This window comes from Notamacropus eugenii, chromosome 2 (assembly GCF_028372415.1).
Source record: "Notamacropus eugenii isolate mMacEug1 chromosome 2, mMacEug1.pri_v2, whole genome shotgun sequence".
Lineage (NCBI taxonomy): Eukaryota > Metazoa > Chordata > Mammalia > Diprotodontia > Macropodidae > Notamacropus > Notamacropus eugenii.
Window position 1 is genome coordinate 121,501,483 of NC_092873.1, and position 27,474 is coordinate 121,528,956.

General features: G+C 34.0%; 1 protein-coding gene across 5 annotated transcripts in view; it reads left to right on the forward strand.

Annotated features, from left to right (window-relative positions):
- Window positions 1-26,721, forward strand: part of TINAG (tubulointerstitial nephritis antigen) — a 200,182-nt gene extending 173,461 nt beyond the window's left edge. For 3 of the 5 annotated variants that reach the window (XM_072642497.1, XM_072642495.1, XM_072642498.1), the window contains 2 exons: window positions 11,796-11,841; window positions 23,891-26,721. In XM_072642497.1, coding sequence (XP_072498598.1) covers window positions 11,796-11,841; window positions 23,891-23,957 — 113 coding nt within the window. In that variant the 3' untranslated portion in view covers window positions 23,958-26,721. Of the gene's footprint in view, window positions 1-11,795; window positions 11,842-23,890 lie in introns of those variants that run through there. The other 2 variants (XR_011974324.1, XM_072642496.1) reach the window with 2 other exon arrangements.
- Window positions 26,722-27,474: the final 753 nt, after the last annotated feature.

Here is a 27,474-nt window from a genome sequence, read left to right on the forward strand (position 1 = left end):
CATAATGAGAATAGAGAATGACTAAATTCTGGAGCATACCAAGAACACTGAGTGCATGAAGATGAATAATATGAAATAAAACTTGAAAGGTAGGTGGGAGCCAGATTGTGGAAACTTAGACTAAGGAATTTATATAGAGTGATGAACTTGGAGTCAGGACAGTTGGATTCATTTCCAAACGATGGCCTTCACTAGCTAAGGGACAATAAAGTGCCAATGATGGTGTCTGAGTAAGGAAATAATATGATTATAAAGGTTGTTCTGTCAAATTGTGAGGGATAGATTAGAGAAGGAGAAATGAAGACAGGGAGACCAGCTGGGAGACTGTTATAAGTGTTCAGACAAGAGATGATCTGAACCTGAATTAGATTACTACTGTTCTATCTCCCTCTCCCACAACCGGAAAACTGTCTCGATTAATTTGCTTTGGTGTCATTTAATGGAATTTTGTAATCATTTGAATGCTAATATCCCACAGTGTCTATTAAATAGTAAGTCTTCATAAAAATGGTGCTTAAAATGGCTCTAAAGAGAACATTTTTTTAGTAAAGAAAAGATCATCAACAACCATCCCTAAGTAGTTGACAGATTTACAAAGTAAAAATTATGATTCTTCTTACACATCACTAAAAATATTAACTTGGGTGATCATAAAGGAACACCCAGGGATATGCTCATAAACATCTTCAGCTCTATAAAAGCAGAAGATTGGAAGATGATGATTTAAATTTCTTATTTTCCAAAGATGCACACAAATTACCTCTACATATAGCCTCATAGCAGAAGAAGATGTGCCTGCTTGAACTTTCTGCTACCTCCTTTGCAAAGAGATATCACAACCTTCTAAATATCTAAAGAAATTAGTTTCTCAATAGTGAAGCAGTAGGAATCCATAGAGGTAAGTTCTTGGCAAGTTCTTCTACACTTCTGGGCGTCAATTTCCACATCCATAAAAGAGGGCTAATAATACATATACAGCTTTCCTCATGCGGTTATTATGAGAAAAGTACTTAAAGTTCTCTATATTAAGAACAAAAGAAAGGTTATTCTATGAGAGGAGTTAAGTATGACCTGTGGACTTCCCATAGTATGTTGTTTTGCATTTTTCTGATGAATTCCTATACACACATACATATATTCACATACATTAATAAATACGCATGTATGTATAAATATGCATACAGACATCTATTTGTTTTTCTATCACCTGACTTAGTGCCTTTAAATTCCTAGGGCTCAGTATTGATAATTTCTGATCCTGGATAGGTTAATAATTATAAAATCAATTTCCCTCTTGTCGTATTCCACACGTCTGTAGTGGTACCTTGAAAATAATTTTTCCATGTAGGAAAATAAATAGTTTGCATTTTTATGCTTTTCTTGAGTCTTGTATTTGAAAGTCAAATTTTCACTTCAATTCAAATCTTTTCATCAGGAATACTTGAAAGTCCTATATTTCCTTGAATGTCCATTTTCTCACCTGAAGGATTATGCTCTGTTTTGCTGAGCAAGTGATTCTTCATTGTAATCCTAACTTCTTTGTCTTGCAGAATATCATATTTCCAACCCTCCAGTTCTTTAATGGGGAAACTGCCAAATTCTATGTAATCCTGACTGTAGCTCAGTGATATATCAATTGTTTCTTTTTGGATGCTTGCAGTTTTTTTTTCTCCTTGACTTACAAGCTCTGGAATTTGACTATGATATTGTTGGGAGTTTCATTTTGAGATCTCTTTCAGGTGGTGATTAATGAATTATTTCAATTTCTATTATTCTCTCTTCTTCTAGGATATCAGAGCAGTTTTCCATGATAATTTCTTGAAACATGTTATCCAGGATATTTTTTTCTTTATGATTATGGCTTTGAAGTCATTTAATAAGTCTTAAATTCTCTCTCCTAGATATATTTTCTGGGGCAGGTTTTTTTTCAATGAGAAATTTCACATTTTCTTCCATTTATAAATTTTGTTTTATTGTATCTTGATATCTCATGGAGTCATTAGATCCCACTTGTTTAATTCTAATTTTTAAGAAATTATTTTCTTCAGTGAGCTTTTGTATTTCTTTTTCCATTTGACCAATTCTATTTTTTTGTTTAGCATTTTATTTTTTCTCAATTACATGTAAAAAGAATTTTTAATACTTGCTTTTAAAACTTTGAGCTCCAAATTATTTCCATTGCTCTCTGCTTATCTCACTCATTGAGAAGGCAAGCAATTTGATAGAGGCTATACAAGCATAAGCATGTGAAGCATAGTTTCATATTAGTCATGTTGTGAAAGAAGACATAGACAAAAGCACTCAAGAAAAATAAAGTAAAAATATGCTTCAATCTGTATTCAAATACCATCAGTTCTTTCTCTGGAAATGGAGAGCATTTTTCACCAAAAGTCCTTCAGACTTTTCTTGGATGATTGTATTAAGGGACAGAGGAGATTTTCAAATTCCCCAACCATTACAGTTTCTATGGCCTGTTATTGAAAGTAATTTTATTGCATTTTTATCTCAAAATAATACTTTTAATATTTGTTTTTCTGAATTTAGTTATGACATTTTTATGGCCTACATTGTAAATTTTTGTTAACGTATCATGTATAGTTGAGAAAAAGAAACACTCTTTTTTATTCTCATTCAATTTTCTTCAGTGGTCTAGCATATCTAAGTTTTCTAAAATTCTATTGATCTCACTAACTTCCTTCCTACTTTTTTTGTTAGATTTATCTAGTTCTGATGGGGGAAAGTAGAAGTATAGTATTGTTTTACTCTATATTTCCTCTTGCCACACATTTAGTTTTTTCTTCAAGAATTTAAATGCTTACCATTAGCATTGATATTTCTTAATTGTATATGTTAGCTTTTATTATAATAAAGTTTCCTTGGTTATCTCATTTAATTATGTCTACTTTTGATACATTTGAGATCATGATTGCTACCACTGTTTTTTTTTTTAAATTTTAACTGAAACTTAATAGATTCTTATCTATCCCCTTAATTTTACATTTTGTACTTCTGTTGCAAGTGTGTTCCTTGTTAGCAACAAATTCTTCAATTCTGTTTTTTTACATCCATTTTGCTCTCTGCTTCTGTTTTATAGGTGAGTTCATCCTATTCACATTCACAGTTATGATGACTAACTTTGTATTTCCCCCCATTTCCAGTTGCTACTCTCTCTCTCTCTCTCTCTCTCCCTCTCTCCTTCTCTCTTTTCTTCTCTCTCTTTCTCTCTCCCTCTGTGTCTCTTTTCCCTCTTTCTTTCTCTCTTTCTCTTTACCCATTTCATCCTCAAAAGTCTATTTTATTTCTGGCCACTATCTCTGTTAAGGTATCTAGGAGGTACAGTGGATAGAGTCCTGAGCATGGAGTCAGGAAGAATTCTTTTTGTGAGTTCAAATCTAGTCTCAGAAATTTTACTAGCTGAGTAATCCTGAGCAAGTCACTTAACACTATTTGCCCAAGTTTTTGCAACCATAAATGAGTTGGAGAAGAATATGGCATTCTACTCTAGTATCTTTACAACACACACCCCCCCCCCCCCCACCACACACACACAAAAAACAACCAAAACGCCCAGATAGTGTCACAAAGAGTCAAGGACAAGTGAAAAATGACTGAATAACAGTAGCAGTGCTTCCATTAGTCAGCCTTCCAATTTATAAACCACCGTAATTCTTTTTCCCTTTCCCCTCATGCTTCCCTATAGAATAGCATATATTTATATAGCCAACTGAATGTGTATGCCATTCTCTCTTTCATCCAATTCCAATGAGAGTCAAGTTCAAGCTTTGCCTACCAACCCCATATTCCCCTTCACTGTAAAGGTGCTTCCTTTAACACGTATGCTACGTGAGTTATTTTTGTTTTCCATTCTGCCTCTCCCTTTCCTTCCCCCAGTGTTCCTCTTCTTCACCACTTATTTTTTTTTTCCGGATATCATCCAATTGTTGTTAATTCACACCTATGTACTTTATGTACACTCCTTCTAAATGACCTATTAGTGATATAATTCTTAGGAGTCACATGTATCATCTTCCCACATGGGAATGTAAATAACTTAACCTTACTGAATCCCTTATGATTTCTTTATTCTGTTTATCTTTTCATGATTCCCTTAAGTATCTTCCGTCAAAGTTAAATTTTCTTTTTACCTCTGATAATTTCATCAGGATTGCTTAAAAGTCCTCTATTTCATTAAATATTTATTTTTTTCTTTTACTTTTTATTTTTATTTCTTTAGTTTATTTTTAGATTACAACATTCATTTTCACAAAATTTTGAGTTCCAATTTTTCTCCCCATCTCTTCCTTCATCTCACTTCATGACACTTTACATTCTGATTACTCCTTCCTTCAATGGTCAATGTGTCCTCCCTTCTGTCACACCCCACCCTTCCCTTATCCCCATCTTCTCTCTTTTCTTGCAGGACAAGATAAATTTCTATACCCCAATACCTGTATTTCTTATTTCCCAGTTACATGTAATAACAATTCTCAATATTCATTTCTAATAGTTTGAATTCCAACTTCTTTCCCTTTCTCCCTCCCCACTCATCCCCACTGAGAAAGCAAGCAATTCAATAGAGGCTATATATGTCATTTTGCAAAAGACTTCCATAATAATCATGTTGTGTAAGACTAACCATATTTCCCTCCATCCTACCCTGTCCCCCCTTTATTATATTCTCTCATTTGACCCTGTCCCTTCCCAAAAGTGTTTACATCTAGTTACTCCCTTATCCTATTTGCTGTCCCTTCTATTATGCCCCTCACCCCACTTGTCCCCTTCTTTCCTGTGGTGTAAGATAGATTTTCATACCAAATTTAGTTAGCATGTTATTCCCTCCACAAGCCATATGTGAAGAGGGTAAGCTTCACATTTCCCTTCTCACCTCCTCCCTTTTCTCCTCCATTGAAAAAGACTTTTCTTATCTCTTTTATGAGTGATAATTTACCCCATTCCATTTTTCCCTTTCTCCTCCCAATATATTCCTCTCTCATCCCTTAATTTTATTTTTTTTACAAATATCCTCTCTTCTGATTCAACTCAACCTGTGCTCTGTGTGTGTGTGTGTGTAATTCCCTCCATCTACCCAAATACTGAGAATAGTCTCAAGAGTTACCAATATTACTTTCCATGTAGGAATGTAAACAGCTCAGCTTTAGAAGGTCCTTTATGATTTTTCTTTCCTGTTTACCTGTTCATGCTTTTCTTGATTCTTTTCTTTGAAAGTCAAATTTTCTCTTCAGTTCTGGTCTTTTCATCAAGAATGCTTGAAAGTCCTCTATATCACTGAATGACCATTTTTGTCCCTTGAAGTATTACACTAATTGCTGGGTAGGTGATTCTTGGTTTTAATCCCAGTTCCTTTGACTTCTGGAATATCCTATTCCAAGTCCTTTGATCCCTTAATGTTGAAGCTCCCAGATCCTGTGTTATCCTGATTGTATTTCCACAATACTCAAATTGTTTCTTTCTAGCTGCTTGCACTATTTTCCCCAACCTGGGAACTCTGAAATTTGGCCACAATATTCCTAGGAGTTTCTCTTTTTGGGTCTCTTTCAGGAGGTGATTGGTGAATTTTTTCAATATTTATTTTGCCCTCTGGTTCTAGAAGATCAGGGCAGTTTTCCTTGATAATTTCATGGAAGATAGTGTCCAGGTTCTTTTTTTTTATCATGGCTTTCAGGTAGTCCCATAATTTTAAAATTGTCTCTCCTGGATCTATTTTCCAGGTCAGTTGTTTTTCCAATGAGATATTTCACATTATCTTTTATGTTTTCAAACTTTTGATTTTTTTTTCTAACTGTTTGGTTTATCTCATAGTCATTAGCTTCCCTGAACTCGATTCTCTATTTTAAAGAACTCTTTTGTTCAGTGAGCTTTTGAAACTTGTTTTCCATTTGACTAATTCTGGTTTTTAAAGCCTCCTTCTCCTCATTGGCTTTTTGGGCCTCTTTTTCCAATTGAGTTAGCCTCTTTTTAAAGATGTTATTTCCCTCAACATTTTTTTTGGTTCTCCTTTAGCAGACTGCTGACACGCTTTTCAAGCTCTTCTATGGTCTGAGCCCATTTCATATTCATTTTGCAGGTACTGAAGGCTGAGGGCTTGACTTCCTCTGACAGTTCTTCCTTGTTCTTCCTCATCCAAAAAGGATGGAAGGAGTCACCTGTTCACCAAGAAAGTAACCTTCTATGGTCTTATTTTTTTTCCCTTTTTTGAGCATTTTCCCAGCCAGTTACTTGACTTTTGAATCCTTTGTCAAGAGGAGGGTCCTAGTGCTCCTCGTCTCCCCAGTACCATGCTGAGGGCTGAGATTCAGAACAGCTACTCAGTTCTCTTAGAGACTTTAAGCTGAGCTGCCTGGACAATGTTCTCAAACTACTTCTGTGTTGCTGACTGCCACCCACTGCTGCCACTGCCTGGGGTCAGTGTGGGGGAACCCTGTTCCCCTCTCTCCCTGCTGGGAAAGTCCTACCACACTGATCTTTGGAGCTTTCTTTGTCCCTTGTGGGTTGAGGGATCTGGGACCCTCCCTGCTGGGAATTCTGCCTCAGAAATCTGTTCAGGTCCTGTTCCTCTCAGTGCCACATGGCCAGGGCTGGGCTCTGCTGTGCTCAGAGTCCCATGAGACAGACATTTCTTGCCAGCCTTCTACATTGCCTTTCGCTGGAAACCTCTTTCACTCTGTTGTTCTGTGGCTTCTGCTGTTCTAGAATTTGATGAGTCATTTTTACAAGTATTTTGTGGGCTGTGGAGGAAGCCCTAGAGTATATGCATCTTTCTACTCTTCCATCTTGACTCTGCCCTGTCCACTCTCATTTTTAAAGAACTATTTTCTTCAGTGAGTTTTTGAACCTCCTTTTCCATTTGACTAATTCAGCTGCTTAAAGCTTTCTCCTCATTGGCTTTTTGGATCTCTTTTTCCAATTGAGTTAGCCTATTTTCAATGGCATTATTTTTTTCAGCATTTTTTCCGGCCTCCTTTAGCAAGCTGTTGACTTGCTTTGCAAGCTCTTCCATGGCCTAAGTCCATTGCATATTTATCTTGAAGGTACTGGATGCAAAAGCCTTGACTTCCTCTGACAGTATGCATTGTTCTTCCTCATCAGAAAGGATGGAAGGAAATACTTGTTCACCAAGAAAGTAACCTTCTATGGTCTTATTTTTTTCCCCTTTCTTGGGCATTTTCCCAGGCAGTTACTTGATTTCTGAATCCTTTGTCAAGAAGAGGGTGCTAGTGTTCCTCCTCACTCCAGGACAATGCTCAGGGCTGAGATTCAGATCAGCTTCTCAATTCCTCCAGGGGCTTTAGGTGGGGGCAAGGCTGGCACTCAAGGCTGAGGTTTAGATCTGCTGCTTAATTCCCCCAGGGGTTTTAGGCAGGAGCAGGGTCAGTGCTAAGGGGGTCCTGCTCCCCTCTCACCCAGTTGGGAAAGCCCTCTTGCTGACCTTTGAAGCTTTCTTTGGTGCTTATGAGTTGAGAGATCTGTGGCCCTCCCTGCTGGGGATTCTACCCCAGAGGACTGATCTGGTCCAGTTCCTCCCAGTGCTATGTGGCCAGGGCTGGGCTCCATTCTGCTCAGCATACTGGGGGATAGATCTTTCCTGTCAGCTTTCCAGTTTACTTTTGGCTGGAAATCTCTTCCACTCTGTCTTTCTGTGGTTTCTGCTGCTCTAGAATTTGTTGAGAGTCATTTTTTACAGGCATTTTATGGGCTGTGGGGGAAGAGCTAGAGTATGCGTGTCTTTCTACTCTGCCATCTTGGCTCCACCTTCCTAAATATTTATTTTCACTACTGAAGGATTATACTGCTTTGCTGAATAAATTATTTTTATTTGTAATTCTATCTTGTTTCCCTTCCTGAATATCATAATCCAAGTTCCTTTATCTTTATTTTTTTCTGGTTTATTTTATTTTTTGTTTTTAAAATATCATTTTATGTTTATCCCAATTCTATCTCAAGATGAGTTTAAGCATTCAATTTTACAAGCTTTTGAATTCCAAATCTTTCTCCCTCACTCCTCTCCTCTCTTTTTAAAATAATAGTCAATTTAAAATAGGTAATACATGTGTTGTCATGCAAAACATATTTCCATATTAATTATAGTTTTGAAAGAAGAAAATGATCAAAAGGGAAAAAAACATGAAAAGCAAAATAAAAGCAAGGTAAAAAATTTGCTTTGATCTGCATTCAAAGGGCATCGGTTCTTTATCTGGATATGCATAGCATTTTTCTTTGCAAGTTCTTTGGACTTATCTTAGATCAGCATGTTGCTTAGAAGAACTGACTCATTCCTAGTTGATCATCACACAATATTGTTGATACTGTGCACACTGTTTTCCTGGCTCCTCTAGCTTCACTTTGCATCAGTCCATTCACATTTTTCCAGGTTTTTCTGAAATCTACCTCTCCATCATTTCTTATTGCACAAAAGTATTCCATTATATGCATATACCACATCTTGTTCAGTCATTTCCTAAACGATAAGCATTCTTTCAATTTCCAATATCTTGCCACCATGAATAGGGCTGCAACAAATAATTTTGTACATTTAGGTCTTTTTCCTCCCCCTTTTTATGATCTTTTTGTGATACAGACCTAGTAGTGAGTGGTATTGCTGGGTCAAAGGGTATGCACAGATTGGTTGCCCATTGTGTGTAGTTCCAAATTGCTCTCCAGAATGGTTGGATAAGTTCCCAATTCCACCAACAGTACATGAATGTTCCAATTTTCCCATATCCTCTCTATAATTTTCCTTTTTTTGTCCTATTAGCCAATCTGATAGGTATGAGGTAATACCTCAGCATTGTTTTAATGTTCATTTCTCTAATCAAAAGTGACTGCCATTTTTAGAATATATATGCATGAAAATACGTACATACATAGTATGTATATATATATATACACACATATACACACAGATATGTAGTTATTTATTATTCATGTATGTGTAATATATATATGTGTGTGTATGTGTGTGTGTATGTGTGTGTGTGTGTTGTGTGTATGGATATATACATACATAAAAAACTTCTGAATCTATAGAGGTTGAGGTACTGTGCCCCCTTCATTTACACTAAGACAGTCATCTGTTCTGTATCCACACAGGTTATCCAAACTCTAATCAGACCTGAGTAAGCCTGTTCTTTAAGGCTATGGAAGCTAGGTTTTTTCTCACATATTCATTCTCACATATTCTTTGATTACTGACCCTGGAATTACAGGAACATACTATTTAAACTTGAGACTTGGGCTCACATTTAAGGTGTCCCCAAAAGGAGAAGTAAAAGAAATAGTAGCTTGAAGTTTATATTAGACAATGTCTAATATAAATCAGATTTGGGACAAGAATTTCTTTCATACAAAAGAAATCCTTAAAATATTAATATTTAAGTGAATTTTAACAGTAAGACAAATTAAAAAATACTAGTATTATTTACTACTATAATAGGAGGTTGATACTTTTTAAAAGCCTATGTAGTATTTTGTTGCATTGCTGGTTAGTTATTTTACATTTCATCTTGATTCTGCTCTAGATAAATAATTCCTGGTGTATGTTTCTACTAGGCCAGGTCTGGTCTAGTGTCTTGTTGGTACTCATCTTCTCCAAGCACATTGGAATATTTGACTGGGATTCTTCCCAAGGCTCCTGATCAGTTCTGATTCAGTATGATCCCAAACCTCCATACTTGGCAAACTCCTGAGGTTACTTTCAAGACCGGATACATCTAACTCAAGATTTATGTTTTTTCATCTATTCAGAAAAATAAATACAAAGTGGAAGACAAGGCCAGTTCACATAACTGAGTTCATGCTCTATGTGGTGTAGATATAATTTAGCTCTCAGTAACCTTCTACATTCCTTTTAAAGCATCTGCTCTATTACTCCTTTAAAAATAAAAGGCACTTCAAAAATTTTTACTTATTGGCCCCTTGATTATCAATACTCTCCTGGAAAGCCTGTCCTTCCCAGGCAACAACTTTACCTTGACCTATAAAACATTGATTTGATAGCACAGACTTATCAAATACTGCTCTCAGTTAGTTGTCTTATTAAAAAGGGATATAATAAAATAATTCATACTGAATTAAAGGGTAGCGATATATTATTTCTAGGAACGTTTTCATTTTTGCTGGGTATGATCAATGCTTTAATCCAATATAATTATGTCTAAAGGCAAATTTTTTGATCTTAGAAATAAACTGGCAAGAGAGTTGTGGGCCCTCAAATAATACATGCACACACACATATATATACATATATGTATATACACACACATGCACACAATATATACATACGCACATACACATGTGTTCATGTACATGCATGCATATATATACACATGCATAAATGTTTGTATACATATGTACATACACATATATGCGTATTTATACACATACACATACACATTGCCATTTTGTAAAGACAATCATGAATATGAAGTTTACCATTAGAGAATTGTGCAGCACCAATGACAAACAGCTGATACATGGGAAGACAGGACATCTTATGATCACAGATTCAAAGACAGACAAGCTATTGGAGGTTATCTATTTGAACACACTCATTTCATAAATAAGGAAACAAACCTAGTGAAGCTATTGACTCACCCAAGGACACAGAGATGACCAAAGTGGCAAAGAAATAATGTAAACTCAGGCTAACTTTAATCTCAGTTGTTTTTCCACTACATTTCATTTCACTCTTAATGTAGAAAAAAAAATGCAAGCACTTTTTAACGGTATATGTGTCTTATGTGGTACAATGAGGAGTTCTGAACTTAAAGTCACAGTACTGAGATTCAAATATTGATTATGCCTCTTATTTTCCCTGTGACTATGAAAAATTCACTCAACCTCTCAGAACCTTAGTTTCCCCATCTGCAAAATGAAACAGATCAGTTAGACTCCAAATTCTTTCAAGCTTTATATGTATGATCTTGGGATCATATGTATTCCTAAATATGGGAAAAAAGAAAACTATGGGAAATCCCAGCATACAATCTACATACTGTATAGTCATCTACATTTTTAGTTAACTAAATTGGTAGCAATGATCTGCAAGTCATCTATATCCACTGAATGTAACTAGTTTTCCTAGAGTTCCTGAATGTCTATTTCCTGTGGGGGATAATTTCTGTGTCTATGTCCAACGCAATAGAAAGAGAAAGAAAGTAGATATGTCTATCTCAGTTATCACCAAATTCTCAATTAAGAAGACAAACTTATATCTAAGCTAGATTCTTCAAGAAAGGTAAAAGTTCCTTCATGAAGAACCATGACTTTTGTCCTCGTGTCCCCAAAGCCTACCATAGGGTAACTGCTTAGTAAATGAATTTGTCAGTGAGTTGTTCAATCGCATCTAACTCTTTTTGACCCCAAATGAGGTCTTCTTGGCAAAGGCACTAGAGTGGTTTGCTTTTTCCTTCTCTGGATTAGGCAAACAGTGGTTAAGTGATAACACAGAATTATACAGCCAGTGAAGGTCTGAGGCCAGATTTGAACTCAGATCCTCTTGACTCTGGGCACAGTGCTCTATACTCTGAGACATCTAGATAATAAATGAATACTTGGTGAATTGATCTGAATTTGGATATAGTTTATTCTAATGAAGATAATTGTATTTTGAGATTCAGTACTAAGATCTTTGGAAGAGAATGGAGAGAGTCACATGGTGAGGCAGGGTTTAGAAAAAATGAATTGAAAAAGCTGTTGATATTTTAGGATGCATCAATTTTTACAAACTCTACCAATTATTCACTTTCTTTTTTTATTTTGAAAAATTCTATGTCTAGATGGGGGGTACTCAGAGGAGCACAAGGAAGAAAAGAAAAATTTTGGGTATGTAACATTTCCAATTAATTTCCAACTAGAACATAAGAACTTTAGATACTTCTATTTATTTGCTGCCTTACTTTTATTATCCAATTCATATTGTAAGTCCCTGAAACAAGGTCACAGTTTTGATATTTTCTCTGGCACAGAATTCATCATGCTCAGTAAGTCATGGTAATGGTTTTCCTCAACTGCATTCATTTTTACAACTAAAGAAGAAACTGCAGTACTTTAAAAAATGAACAGCATTTAATATTATTTTCACGTTTCTTTTTACAAAGCAAAAGACATAGAAGGAAATCACATAGCAAGACAAAAAAGAATGAACAGGTATTAAAATACCGAAATGAATATCACCCTCAAAATATCCCCAAGGATATGGAGCCTCATTCCCTAATTAACCCTGAGCCTTTAACATAACTGAGAAAGGCACCATCCATTTACTCACAGAAAGATCCTATGATTTTTTTTCTTCTCAGAAGCACTTTTGGGAATGTTGACTTCCTGACAGGACAAGAGAGCATTTAACAGTCTACTGATGTTTTTTCATGGCTCACAAATTGCAGTCCAGAATACACAGGACTCTTGGTGATGCAGGCCACAGCATGCTTAGGTCTTTCAGAGCTGCAATTTCTTCTGCAGGTCAAGCCAGTCCTAGTATTATGACATGACCATTATATTTTCATCTTCCTCTCTCTACTTTCTCCCACCAGTCCCTACATTGAGATAGTCCTGGTCTTAAAAAAGTTTTATTGATGCCTTTTTTTTTTACAGCAGTAATTTTTAGTACACAATGCCAACATTGGTCATTTCCTTGTAGTAACATGAAATCTCTAGCTATTTTTAAGTGGTGCATGTGAAAAGCACACCCATTTAATTAATGTCTTTTCAACTGATTGCTCCACACCACTAAGCCAATACACAAGCTTCTGAGTTACAATAAAAAGAAAATCTCCTTCATTAGAAATGTTCTGTCTTCCAGATGTATCATAGGAATATGATGCTCCCTGACTGGAGAAAAAAAAATCTGCAAAGTATCATTCTGTTCATTTAATATTTAGCACAAACTATAGAAGTATGAGTAATGGGTCTTTTATTCTAAAGCATTTTTCTGTATAGTCTTCTGTGGTCTTAAACTTGGCCCTGCTGCTTTCCTATTCACTCTTACTAAATTCTACTTATTCTGTGTCCTATTCACTCTTACTAAATTCTACTTATTCTGTATCCTGCTACTCTCCTCCCTTCCCTCAGCTGAATTGCCTGAACACAATGAAATGGTCCTATGACACAAGACATTCTTCTTGATTCATCCTATCCAGTGAGAATCCTAGCCCAAAATCCAATATCATCTTTCATTTTTTTTTTAAAGTAGAGATTATTTCATTTTGACTGGTGATCATTAGATTGACACTATCTTTATTAGAATATGTGGATTCGTTTAAAGAAGAAATAGTATGGAGTATATACTTCAAATGAACTCTAACAAAAACATCTCTATCATGAAATTTTAGATTGCAATTTTCAATGTAAAAATTTTCATTGAGATATTTACAAATGTATATTACAAATGTTCAAACATATAAATGTGTGTACATACATATATAGACACACATATACATGAATGTGTGTGTGTGTGTGTATATACATTTCTGTGTGTATATATACCCACAAATGTATAAATACACAGTACCTGGAATATAGTAGACATTTAATAAATGCATGTTTTCTCCCTCCCCTTTTCTTCTCCAGTGCTCTGCACTCTCACCATTGTTGTGTTCTATAAAATTCATGATTATGAAACAGAGTGGAAAAGACTTAGAGTCTTCTAAATAATCTTTCCTATTTATTCTTTTTTGGGGGGAAATTTAAAAAGGTTTTGTCATACAACCTTTAAAATATTATCAATGAGATTATAACAAGATATGATATATATTGCTAGAGTATGAGGGTGTTGCATTTAAATCAGTAATGCTAGATTATTTCAATATTAGGAAAGCTACCAACATAATTTTTCATCTTAATAATGAGAACAACAAAAAATATGATATCAACTGATGCAGAAAAAAGCATTTGAAAGGATATCTCTTCTTATCTTTAAGACACTAGAAAACATAAAAAAAAGATTTTTTTCTATAACAGATAGTTTGTCTGTAAAATGAAGATGTATTAAATGTGATGGTGATGAATCATATATTATCCAGTATGTTATAGGGTAAAACAGCGATGCCCATTATCATCACTAATATTTGATACAATACTAGAAATACTAATTATACGATGACAAGAAAAAGTAATCAAGTGATTAAGAAAGACATAGAGGGAACTAAATTATCAGATTACAATGATTTACTTTGAGATCCCTGGAGTTGAGCACTTATTTACATTAGCAAAGTTGCAGGATATAAAATAGTTCTACATACATCAACATTTCTGTATAGTGCCAACACTAGTAGGAAAAGCTAGAAAAAAGATATTTCTTTTTAAAATAACTGCAGAATGTTTAAAATAATTGCTCCACCAAGTCATACTTTGTTATTATTGTTCAGTCGTTTCAGCTGTGTCTAACTCTCTGTGACCTCTCTTGGGGTTTTCTTGGCAGAGAAACTGAAATAAGTTTGCTATTTCCTCTTCCTATTTATTTTACAAATGAGAAACTGAGACAAATAGGGTATGGTTTTGCCCAGGATCACACAGCTAATAAGTGTCTGAGGCCAGATTTGAACTCAGGAAGGTGAGTGTTCCTGACTTCATGCCTGACACTCTATCCTCTATGCATCCTACATAAATATAACATAAAAATCTTTATAAAATCCTTTAAAAATAAGACTCATAAATATTAATGGAAAAAAGTAATTGCTCTGGGGTAGACTGAGTCAATATAATGAAATGATAATATTGCTTCAGTTAATTTACTTATTCAGTGTCAAGCCAAATTACCAAAGGATTACACCTATAGTTTTAGAAGAAATAGCAAAATTCTCCTAGAAGAACAAGATTCTAAGAATCTCAATAGAAATAATGAAAAAAAGTTGGAAAAATAGGAATATAGTATTACCAGATCTCAAAATGTACTGCAAAGTTCTAACCATGAAAATATTTTGTAATTGGTTAAGAAATTGGTCGATCAGTTTGAACAAAATAAGTAGATAACATACAGAAGGAAATAAATACAATGAGCTCCTGTTTTATAAAACTGAAGATGTTTGTTTTGGGGGGAAGAACTCACAATTTATCAAAAACAATTCTGGCAAAATTGAATGGGAATCTGGCAGAAATCAGGTCTAAAACAGTATCTTAAACCATATACTATAAGAAACTCTAACTGGGTACGTGACATAGACATAAATGGATACATGTCTTAACTGCAAAGGATGACATCACAAATGAATTAGAGTATCATGGAAGATATTACCTGTCAAATCTATGAATAGGAAGTGAGTTAGTGACATTTGAGCGATTTTATAAGAAAAAAGTCTATGCTATCGATAATCACATGGAAAAATTCTCCAAATCTCTAAAAATTGAAAAAATGAAAATTAAAGCAGACTTAACTGTGCTTTGAAAATCAACAGGGGAGTGGGCAAAGATAAGATGGCGGAATAAAGGCAAGGATTCTCCTTAAACCTTCTAAATTCCTTTCCAAACAGTGTTAAAAGTAATGCTTCAAAATGAATTCTGGAGAAGCAGAACCAATCAAAGAATGTGATAAATACTTTTGTAGCCCAAAATAGCTTTGAAGTTGGGTATGAAAAGTCTGTCTCAGTAGAGTGAGATTGAAGTGCAGTCCAGTTCAGGCCACATCATAACATACCTGCGGCATGCCTTGGGGTGTGTGTGTGTGTGTGTGTGTGTGTGTGTGTGTGTGTGTGTGTGTGTGTGTGTGTGTGTGTGTAAGGGGGGGGAAGGGAGGGAGAGAGAGAGAGAGAGAGAGAGAGAGAGAGAGAGAGAGAGAGAGAGAGAGAGAGAGAGAGAGAGAGAGAGATAGAATCAGAGACAATTTCCAGAACTGTAAGCCCATGGAATATAAGAGGGCCTGAAAACTGACCAGAAGGAGATTATAGAGGAGCATTTGTGGATACCTGAAATAGAATTCTTTTACATTGTCCATAAGCAATTCAGGGTGTCAGTCACAGGGTAAGGAGAAGAATTAGAACTGTGACCCTGGTCACAGTTCCAGGGAGGAGAATTGTGCTTGGGATGAGTAATAGATGAGAACACAGACAAGTTGAGCATTGGCTATACCTCTTTTTAGATAACACCAACTTGGAATAACTGAAAACTTAAAGACCCCAAGAAATAGTTCCAAAAATAGCAGCTCAAAAAACTTGATGCTTGGGGCAGTATTCCATAAGCCTCAACAGAAGAGTCCAGTTTTAACATACAGTCAAGAAATAGGCTGGAAAATGAGCAAAGAACCAAAAAAAGAACTTTAGAAAGATGCTATGATGAAAGGAAAGATCAAAACAAAAACTTAAAAAAAAATAACAAAAAGGCTATCTGTAAAACTTTGAAGAAAAATGTGAATTGGTTTCATGCTAAAAAAAAAAAAAAGAATTCCTGAAAGAGCTCAAAAGGAATTTTAAAAATCAAATAAGAGAGGTTTAGGAAAAATTAGAAAAATGAAATGAGAATTGTACAAGAAAATTATGAAAAAAAGGAATCAATAGTTTGGTAAAGAAGGTAGACACACACACACACACAGATACACACACACACTGAAGAAATAATACCCTAAGAAACAGAATAGGCTGAGTAGTAAAAAGAGGAACAAAGATCCTCTGAAAGGAAGAGTCTTTAAAAATAGAAATGGCAAAATAGAAAAAAAAAAGTTGTTCAAAAATTTGCTGAATAGAAAAACTTATTAAAAACATAGAATTGGTAAAATGGACAAGAAGGCATAAAAGATCAATAAAGAAAATAATTGAAAAATTGTCTAGGAAGATTCAGACTGTTACTGTTAGCAAAGTTCTGTGTTATCATGCAAAATGGGCTTCTCTTGTTGTTGATTCAAGGGTTTATTCAGGTACAAAGAAGCAAGATCTTTGTGAGATTTTTTCTTCAGCCACCACTGAAATTCAAGAGTTATTCTCTAAGAGACATTTGTATTCATTCAGATCAAATAGAGCTATAAAATGTTCAGTAGGGAAGCACGTTGCCTGCATCCAAGTTCTGTTCAGATGTTGTGCCTCAAGGGGGAATGGGTTTGTCTTTTAATAAACAAAAATGCTGACTTAAAAACAAACAACATTGTAACTAGATAACTGTTGTGTTCTAAAACATACAAGAACAAGATTGAAATTGTAAATATTTTGAAAATATAAATGTTTGTACTTGAAGAACAAAAAGCACTGACATCCTAATGGATAAAAAGTACAATAAAGTGGCCTTTTTATAAAAAAAAAAATCAATCCCTTAAATATTATAATTGGGCAAGTGGAAGTTAATGACTTTATAAGACATAACGAAATAATTTAAAAAATCAAAAGAATGAAAAAAATAGGAGAAAATTTGAAATGGCTCATTACAGAAACAACTGACCTTGAAAATAAATCAAAGGGAGATAATTTAAGAATTATTGGACTGACTAAACTTCTCATCAAAGAAATAGCTTGGACATTATATACCAAGAAATTATCAATGAAATCTGCTCTGATATCCTAGAACTAGAGTGTAAAATAGAAATTGAAAGAAGTCACTTATCACCTCCTGAAGGAGATACAAAAATGAAAACTCTCAGAGATAATATAGCAAAATTCCAGAGAGCCCAGGTCAAGGAGAAAGTAGTGCAAGCAGCTGAAAGGAAACAATTCAAATGGGGTAAAGTCACAGTCAAGGAAATACAAGATTTAATATTTTCTACATTAAAGAATCAGAGGGCATGGGATATGATACTCTGGAAGGCAGAGTAGTTAGAATTATAACCAAGAATTGCCTACCCTGAGAAACTGAGCATAACTAATTATTCATGGGTGAAAAGTAGTTATTTAATGAAATAGAGCACTTTCAAGCATTCCTGATGAAAGGTTCAGAGATGAATAAACAATTTGACTCTGAAATACAAGACTTGAGAGAAGCATGAAAAGATAAACAGGAAAAAGAAATCTTAGAGGATTCACTAACATTAATTTGTTTATACTCCTACATAGGAAGATGACACTTGTAATTCCTAATTTTTTTCTTATTTATTGTAGTAATTAGCAGGAGTATATCTAAACAGCGAGGGAAAATGTGAGTTGATTATGATGGGATGATTATCAAAAATAATTTTAGGGGAAGAAAGAGGAATACACTTGGGGAAGAGGAGACAGGCAGAATGTGGTAAATTTTTCCACATAAAAGAGGTATGAAAGAGTTATTACATTGGAGGGTAAATGGGAGACTGGCAGGCAATGCTTGAACATTACTCTCATTGGATTTGGCTTGTGGTTGTGTGGTTTGTCCTTCATTCTTGAAGAGACCATGACATCAGGGAGATGACACATGTCTTGAAACTAACTGATTTGCATGAGGGAGGGCTGTGCAAAATCACTAGCCTCACTTTCTCCTTCAATCATCTGAGTTCAATGGCCAGATATCTGTCAGGACAACTGGAGATAGCACAGGATGCAATGGGAGACCATGGGTCTTTTTACTCAGAGAGGGAATGCCATACATGCTCTGTTGGGTATAGAAATCTGTCTTACCCTACAGGGAAATAGGAGAGGTGGGTGATAATGGAAAAGAGAAGGGTTAATAGAAGTAAAAGATTAGAGGAGATGGTCAGAAACAAAACATTTTTGAGGAAGGACAGGTTGAAAGGTGAGAGAGAAAATAATAAATAGCGGAGGAGTAGGATGGAGGGAAATACAAAGTTAATCATAATAGATATGAAGGTAAATGGGATGAGCTCACCCATAAAATGGAAGTGAATAGCTGAGTTGATTAGGAACAAGAATCCAACAATGTTCTTTAGAAAAAGCAAAACAGACACACAAAAAAATACTTGAATCAGTGAGATGCATACAGAGAAGATGTAAGTGACTGAAACGGAATCTTTTATCTTTAGTTCAAGTACAAAAAAATAATCTGAAATACCAATCATGATGTCAGACAAAACAAAAGTAGGTGTAAAAGGTACTATAAACAACGAATTAATATCAATATTAAATAAATGAAATAGCAATATTAAAATAAATGTATCGAATGGTCTTACTGCCAAATTCTTAAAGAACAAAATTAAATGAGTTACAAGATGAGAGAATAAGACTATACCAATGGGGAACCTCAACTTGCCCTTCTAAAATAGATTAATATAGCAAAAAAAAAAAGAAAGACATTAAGAAGATGAATAGAATTTTAGCAAAGTTACATATGATAGACATCTGGACAAAATTGATAAAATAAAAAGAAATATGTTTTTCTTACTGAGCATCTACACAAAATACACAAGTATTAGGGCATCAAAAACTCAAACAAATACATAAAAGCAAAAAAAGCAAATGCATCCTTTTCAGAGCATAGTTCAGCAAAAAAATTACATTAAATAAATGGCCTTGAAAATATACATTAAAAACTAATTGGAAATTAAATAATCTAATCCTAAAAAGTCAATGAATCCAGGAACAAATCATAAAATCAATCAACAATTTCATTAAAGAGAATGACAGCCATGAAATAACATACCAAGATTTATAAGAAGCAGCCAAAGCAGTACTGGGGAGGGAGCATGGATTATATGTCTAAATGCTTATATCAACAACAGAAAAAAGATCAGATCAGTGAATTGGTATGCAATGAAAAACCCAAGAAAAGAACAAATTAAATTTTCTCAAATAAAAAATTGGAAATCCTAAAAATTGGGGGGGTGGATATTAATGAAGTTGAAAGTAAGAAAACCACTGAATTAATAAATAAAACTAGGAACTTGTTTTATGAAAATAAAATGAATTAGATTAAACAGTGATTAATTTTCTTTAAAAAAAGAAAGAGAACTAAATTAACAGAGTCAAAAATTAAAAGGGAAAATAATCATTGAAGATGAAATTAAAGCAGTTATTAAGAGCTATTTTTACTACATGCATGTCAATAAATCTGACAATCTAAATGAAATGGATGCATATTTACAATAATATAAATTTCCCAGATTAACTGAAGAGGAAAGAGAATACTTAAACAACCCTATCATAGAAAAAGAAATTGAATAAGCCTCAGTGGGCCACCTAAGAAAAAAAATCCAGAATGGGAGAAATCAATTCTATCAAACATTTAAAGAACTATTAATGACAATACTATACAAATAATTTGGAAAAGAAAGCAAAAAAGGTCCTTCAAAATTCCTTTTATGGCACAGATATGGAAGCATAAAAGAGTGAAAATAAACTGTAGACCAACTTTCTTAATCATTATTTTTGGAAAATTTGAAAAATAATAGGAGGAAGATGACAGCAATACATCACACACATACAACAAAAATCATACACCATCACCAGCTGAAATTTATATCAGGAATTCAGAGATAGTTCCATATTATGAAAACTGTATGCATCATTGACTGTGTCAATAACAAAATGAACAGAAAATTTTTGACAAAATATGACATTAATTCCTATTAAAAACACTAGAAAGTCGATAAACAAATGGAGCTTTCCTTAAAATGATAAGTAGTATGTATCTAAATCCATCATTAAACATTATCTGTAATGGTGGAGATAACTTAGAAATTTTCACAATAAGATCAGGGGTGAAGCAAGAATGCCCATCACCATCCCTCTTATCCAATATTCTACTAGAAATGCTAGCTATATCAATAAGAGAAGAAAAAGAAACTCAAGGAATTAGAAAAAGAAACAAGAAAACAAAGCTACCATTCTTTGCAGATGATATGATGGTATACTTGGAGAATCCTAGAGAATCAACTAATTGAAATTATTAACAACTTTAGCAAAGTTGTTGGATATAAAGTAAGCCCATATAAATCATAGACATTTCTATCTATTACCAAAAAAGTCCAACAATAAGAAATAGAAAGGGAGTTTCCATTTAAAATTTCTGTAAAATGTTAAAAAAAACACTCGGGAATCTAACCACTTAGACAAACCCAAGAATCATTTGATCACAAATGCAAAACATTTTTTTACATGAGTCAAATCCAAGTGACCAGTGAAATATTAAGTGCTCATGGCTACACTGATTCAAAACAGTGGCAATTCTACTTAATGAAATCAATGCCACACCAATCAAACTACCAGAAACTTTATAGAGCTAGAAAAAATTGTAAAAAAAATCATCTGGAAGAACAAAAGAAAATATCAAAGAAATAAATGAAAAAATATGAAAGAAACTGGTCTAATTTTACTAGATCTCAAAGTGTATTACAAGGCAGCAAATAATGAAAATAATCTGGTACTGGCTAATAAATAAAGTAGTAGATCAGTGGAACAACTTAAGTACACACAGTAATAAATTACCATACTCATCTAGTATTTGATAAATGCAAAGATCCAAATATCTTGAGATAATGACTCATTATATGACAAAAACTACTTTTCAGTAGTTCGCACACAGATAAAGTCAAAATGGGTACAGGATTTTGACATCAAAGTTGATACCATAATCAAGTTAGGGCAGCATGGAATAGCTCAGTTGTTAGATTTGCAGGTAATGGAAGAATTTATCACTTAATTGTATTCACAGAGATGAACATAAGATGACAAAGGACAATTTTGATTACTCTAAATTAAAAAGATTTCTCAGAAACAAATCCAATACAACCAAGATTAGAAGAAAAGCAAACAACTGGGGAAATTTTACAGCAAGTATCTCTGATAAACGTCTAATTTCTCAAATGTATAGAGAATTGAATTAAATTTATAAGAATATATGAGCCATTCCCCAATTGACAAATGATTAAAGGATATGGACAGGGGTTTTTGGAAGAAGAAATCAAACCTATCTACAATCGTATAAAAATGCTCCAAATCTCTATTGATTAGAGAAATGCAAATTAAAACAACTCTAAGTTACTACCTCATGGCTATTAGAGTGGTAAATATGACAGAAAAAGAAAATGACAACTTTTGGGAGAGATGTGGAAAAATAGGGCACTAATGTACTGTTGGTGGAGCTGTGAATTCATCAACTCATTCTGGAGAGCAAATCAGAAACATGACCAAAGAGTGATAGAATTGTGCATACCCTTTGATGCAACAACTACACTACTAGGTCAGTACCCCAAAGATCAAAGGATGTATATGTCCAAAAATATTTATAGCAACTCTTTTTGTTGTGGTGAAGAATTGGAAATTCAGGGGATGTCCATCATTTGAGGAATGACTGAATACTTTGTGGTATATGATTATGATGGAATATTATTGTGTTGTATGAAATGATGAGCAGAATGGTTTCAGAAAAAACTGGAAAGACTTACATGAACTTATGCAAAGTGAATTGAGATGAAAAAGGATAACACTGAAAACATTAAAAACAATATTGTAACTGTGAAAAAATTATCTATTCTGAAACAATTTGAAGGACTAAGAATAAAAATTGTTATCCACTTCCAGAGAAAGAATTGATATGGTCTGAATGCAGATTGAAGCATACTTTTTTCTTTGTTTTCCTTTTTTTTTTTGATATTTATGTTTTCTTTTGCTACATGTGTAATGTGGAAATACATTTTGCTTGTCTAACCTACATCAAGTTGCTTGTCTTCTCAATATGGGGTTAGGGAAGGATTAAGGGAGATAATTTGAACTCAAAAAATTTTTAAATGGATATTAAAATTGATTTTACATATAATTGGAAAAAACAAGATATAAAAAGAAATTCAAAGAGGAAATTTCATGTAGTTTACTGATTTAAAGCAGCACAATTGCATTTTAATGATTTTAAAGATCTTTTCTTCTTAATCTGCCCACAATAAAAAAAAAAAAGCAACATTTTGTACGAATACAAGTTTTTCACTACCTCTACTCCATTTTTACCTGTGTTTAAGGGCATATTTCTAATGGTATTGAACTTCAGCAGCCTTCAAAACTTGTATCATATTTTAGAATTTGATTCAAATTATTCCTCTACAAAAGTCTTTTCAGGCTTTCCTGGCAGAGTAGTTGAAGGAATCCTCAAGCTTGTGAAATTAAGGATCCTGGAATTATTGGTCTAGTAAAACTCTTGTCTCCTTACTGATTTCTTCTGTTCTAGGTTAATTTGCTTTTAATACTTAGCTCTTCTGCATTTCCTGATATTCTGAGATGATTGCAGGTTATACTACTAAAAAAGCAGCATATAATATTAAATTGTAGTCACAAACTTTGCTATTGTCTTATTTCTAGGTAATTGTATATACGTTCATTGCATGCTTGAAACATTATATTAATGATACACATTAGAATTAAGGTCTGAATTAGACCTTACTCTTAGAGGAAAGACTACGAATATCATAAAAATATTTTGAAAATTTAATTTTCAAAACCTTCTGCTCTTCAGTACAGTGATCTGGTGAGCAGAGCAAAGAATTGGTACTTAGCAAACCCAGACTCCAACTAGTCTTGGTTTTCCATATTGTGCTCAAACCGTAAGGAAAATCTGGGGAAGATGATGGCTAATTTAGAATTTTTTATGGAGCGTGAATGTGTTCTAATTACACACATAGTCTTGGCCAAGGGATATGTCTTTATTTTAGTATTTCCAAAATGAGACTGATTAGCTATTCTGCTTCTTCATTTAACATCAGCTAAACCATTTAATATGGGCATATATATTCATTACAATTGGGAAAAATAAGTAGATGTGTAAAAATTTCTGAATAAAAGAGAAAATACCTGCTACTAGATGACTCTACAACATTACTAAAAATGGAGGCTATAGAAAGAGTTTCATTGTATCACTGGATACAAATAAGTAACACTATAAATGATGAAAATTTTAATAGACATGATGCTTTAAAAACACTTAATATTGTAAGAGTTATTTTTCCTAACCAACCAATTAGATTTAAGTGCTCTGTTTTTTTTATTCTCAGGATTATAGCTGATTACAAATAATCTACCTGGATTTTTTCACTTCTGTTTTTCTGCAGATTGCCGCCAATTCCTGGGGAAAGTCATGGGGAGAGAATGGTTATTTCAGGATTCTTCGTGGCGTGAATGAGTCTGACATTGAAAAGTTGATTATCGCTGCTTGGGGCCATTTGACAAGTTCAGATGAACCTTAACATACCATTAAATTTGCTTGATGCCCTGCATTTAAGCAAACCCCTTAAAATGTGGTTTTGCAACTTGAGATTCCCTCTAACAATGGCATGTATACGTCCAAACCTGTGATTCATTCATATTTGTTTTTTGTTTTGTTCTGTTGTTTTAATTCAGCACTATAGTGCTGCTTTCTTTATTTCACAGTTATACAAAAATACTAACATAGAACAGCAGTGGTATAAGCTACACAAAGTTATTTTAAAGTAGCTCATCTCTTCTTCCTTCCTTGGTGTTAGGGCCTTTAATGATTCACCATGAATGAGAAGACATTTCTCAATATCATTTGCCTCCAATGATGAAAACACTCATTTGCCATTGGCAGTTTATTTCTTCAGTGGGGCAAGTCTTAAGAAGAGAAAAAATGGCAGAGTGATCCTAACCTTTTGTGTTTGTCACTTTTTTCATGGTGATACTTTCCTCAATATACACGTGGTGAATGTGCCACTGAAAACTGTGAAATTAGGCTGGTTTTTTTTGTTTGTTTGTTTGTTTGTTGGTTTCTCCTAATGACCTGGCAGTCATCACTCATTTCCTTCGGAAGTAGCAGATTGTTTTTTTTCTAGTACGTCCCTGACGTACATGACATGATCAACAATAAAATTCCTACATGGGAAACAAAAGCTGCTGCAATTTTGTACATGGTAAAATATGATAGGAAGTAGGTGCAATGTAATATGAAAATGTGGAGTGTTAGGAAAAGGATGCTTTCTCTTGTCCTGCTTTCAATGCTCTAAAACTTCTTTGAAGTCTATTAAAATTAGCTACATGATTGTGATTGGAAAGATAATTTTTTTTTGTCCCAAAAACAGCAATATGATACCTGGAGTCAGAAAGAATAAACATCCCTTTATCACAATCATTTCACAGTTCATTGCTTGAGTTTCTAAAAAGTAAGCTTAAATGGTACTAATTTGCATCTAATATTGATTTCGGTTTTCAATTGTAAACACAAAAAAAGCCTCGTCGTAATCACTGGGCAAGAAGATAATCTAATAAGTTACTGACATCTTGAAATGGCAAACTAATAAATGAAGACACAAAGCTGATCATTATACAAATGACAATGGTGAATTGCAGTGACTCGCATGGGTGAAGGTGGAGGGAGGAATTAAGCATTGATATGTTGCCCATTTCTTTGATATCCCAGGTACTTGATTCTTAACATTTAACATTTTTCCATCTTAATTTTTGTATAGGGCTAAAATTCCCCAGTTAGACTGGTGAGGACTTATTTTGATCAGGATGTTGAGGATATGAGATAGAGAAAGATATTGTGTAAGAGACATGGCATAGAGGAAAGAGCACTCGATTGGGAATTAGTAGCTTTGAGTTCTAGCCCAGACTCCGTCACTGACTTTGTTACTTTGAGCAATCTTCTTTAACTACTTTAACTTACATGGCCCTGAGTTTCTTTATCTAGAAAACATAAAACAAGTGATTCATGAGTTCCATTCTACCTCTAATATTTGATAATTCTAAGACAGATCTCAAAGTGTTTGCTACTGAACTCTATCTGGTTTTTGGTGAATTGCATAGAATTTTCTTTTGTAATGACATGCATATGTGTCAGACTCTTGACTCTACCATTATGAGCTGTGACTCCTTACAGCAAAATAATAATGAGATGCCTTAAGAAAAGCCAAAAGCAATCCCCCCTCCAAAAACACCTCTGAAAGTCACTGCTTTAAGAGAACATTAAACAGCTTCCCAATCAGAAGGAGGTTCTATTCACAGAACTGGAGCATATCAGAGGTGCAGGAACCCTTAGAGCCAACTAATATAATCAAGGCCTGAATAGCAATCTCTTCTTGAACACTGTTGACTCATGTTGCACTTGCATCCACTTATGTACCCTAGATCTTTTCATAACAACTGCATTTTATCCACCCCTCCTCCATCTAATACTTGTGAAGTTGAATTATTCAACCTATGTAAGAATTTATATGCATCCCTATTAAGCTGCGTTGGACTAGATTTGATGACATATTCTAGTCTGTTGATCTTTACCAAAATATTCTCTACTATATTTCTTGTTCTTGCTTCTAGATTCTTTTGCATGAGTATATTGTTTTATTATACAAAACTGATCCACACTCTTTTCACATTTCTGTTCTTTTTTAGTTAATTAAATCTTAATAGGGCTGTAGTTCAGGCTGTAAGTCCTATCCGAAGAAGTATCAATAATAAGTCTGGGTTTAAATTTGTCGTTTTACATGAGTATTTCTTTATTTGTTACCCATGATTTATATATCTCTATACATGAATCTAAGGTGAAGAGCTTTTCAAATTAGTCATTTTGTAGATTTTTATCTACTCTGAATTTTTGCAAATATTCTTCTGACATTGAAACAATCTAGTTTGGTGGGAATGTGTACATTAGTTTTCTTTCACTTTTCCTTTCCTCTTTGGTTTTAAAGCCCTTCTGGATATATTTGCATGACTGAGAAAATACATTTTGACCAACCTTAATTAACTATACTCCCTCTCTGGCCAAGAGGTCTTTTTTCTATATCTTAAGTAATGTTACAGAAATTCAAAACGTGTTCTCACATATCACATTCTTAAACAATTATTCTCTTCACAATTCATTTGTCTGTACCCCACAAAGAGTGTATTAAATGAGCCATGCAACTTTCAATAAAGTAAAAAGAACTTAGCGTTTAATGTATTTTATGACCTTTCCCTGATGATGTAAGATATTATCTACACTGTAAAAATAAGGTGGCATTTGTTCCATAAAAATCTTGGAGTTAGATTTGAGTAAACTTTTCTCTACTATTCAGATGGATAATAGTTAAGATCTCAAAAATAATTTTATATCTTGGCAATAATATAAAAGAGTATTCATGAAACCAGAGGAAATACAGCATGATTTTACTGAAGAACTAGAAATTAGAATAGGTCCTGATAGATTTTATAATTAAATAGCCTCATTTTAAAGTTGGGGAAACTGAGGCCCAGAAAGCCAAAGCATCAGATACAAGATCACAAAAGTAATAAATATCAGGCCTACTATTTAAACCCCTTGTCTTCTTGCCTCAGATACAGAATTTGTTTCACTATACCACATGCTCTAAAACACGTTCTTCTAGCTCTAAATCTTATTAATTGCTGGAAAAGAAATGAAAAATTCAACGCTGAAGTGCTAATTTACCTTTTTTCTGTGATGTTTTTTCTAACCAGACTAATTATTTCATTGATATTGGTAATTCTCTCATGTACATCAGTACCTACTCTGAAACTTGTAATCTTAGAGTTACCTGGGTCACTGAGATGTTAAACAACTTTCCCACAATTCCAAATCCAGTACATATTAGAGGCAGACCTTGAACATAGATCTTCCTGTCTGTGAGGCCAACTTTGTCCTCAATTCCATGATGCCTCTCTAGTTATTCATAAAAATGGTTTA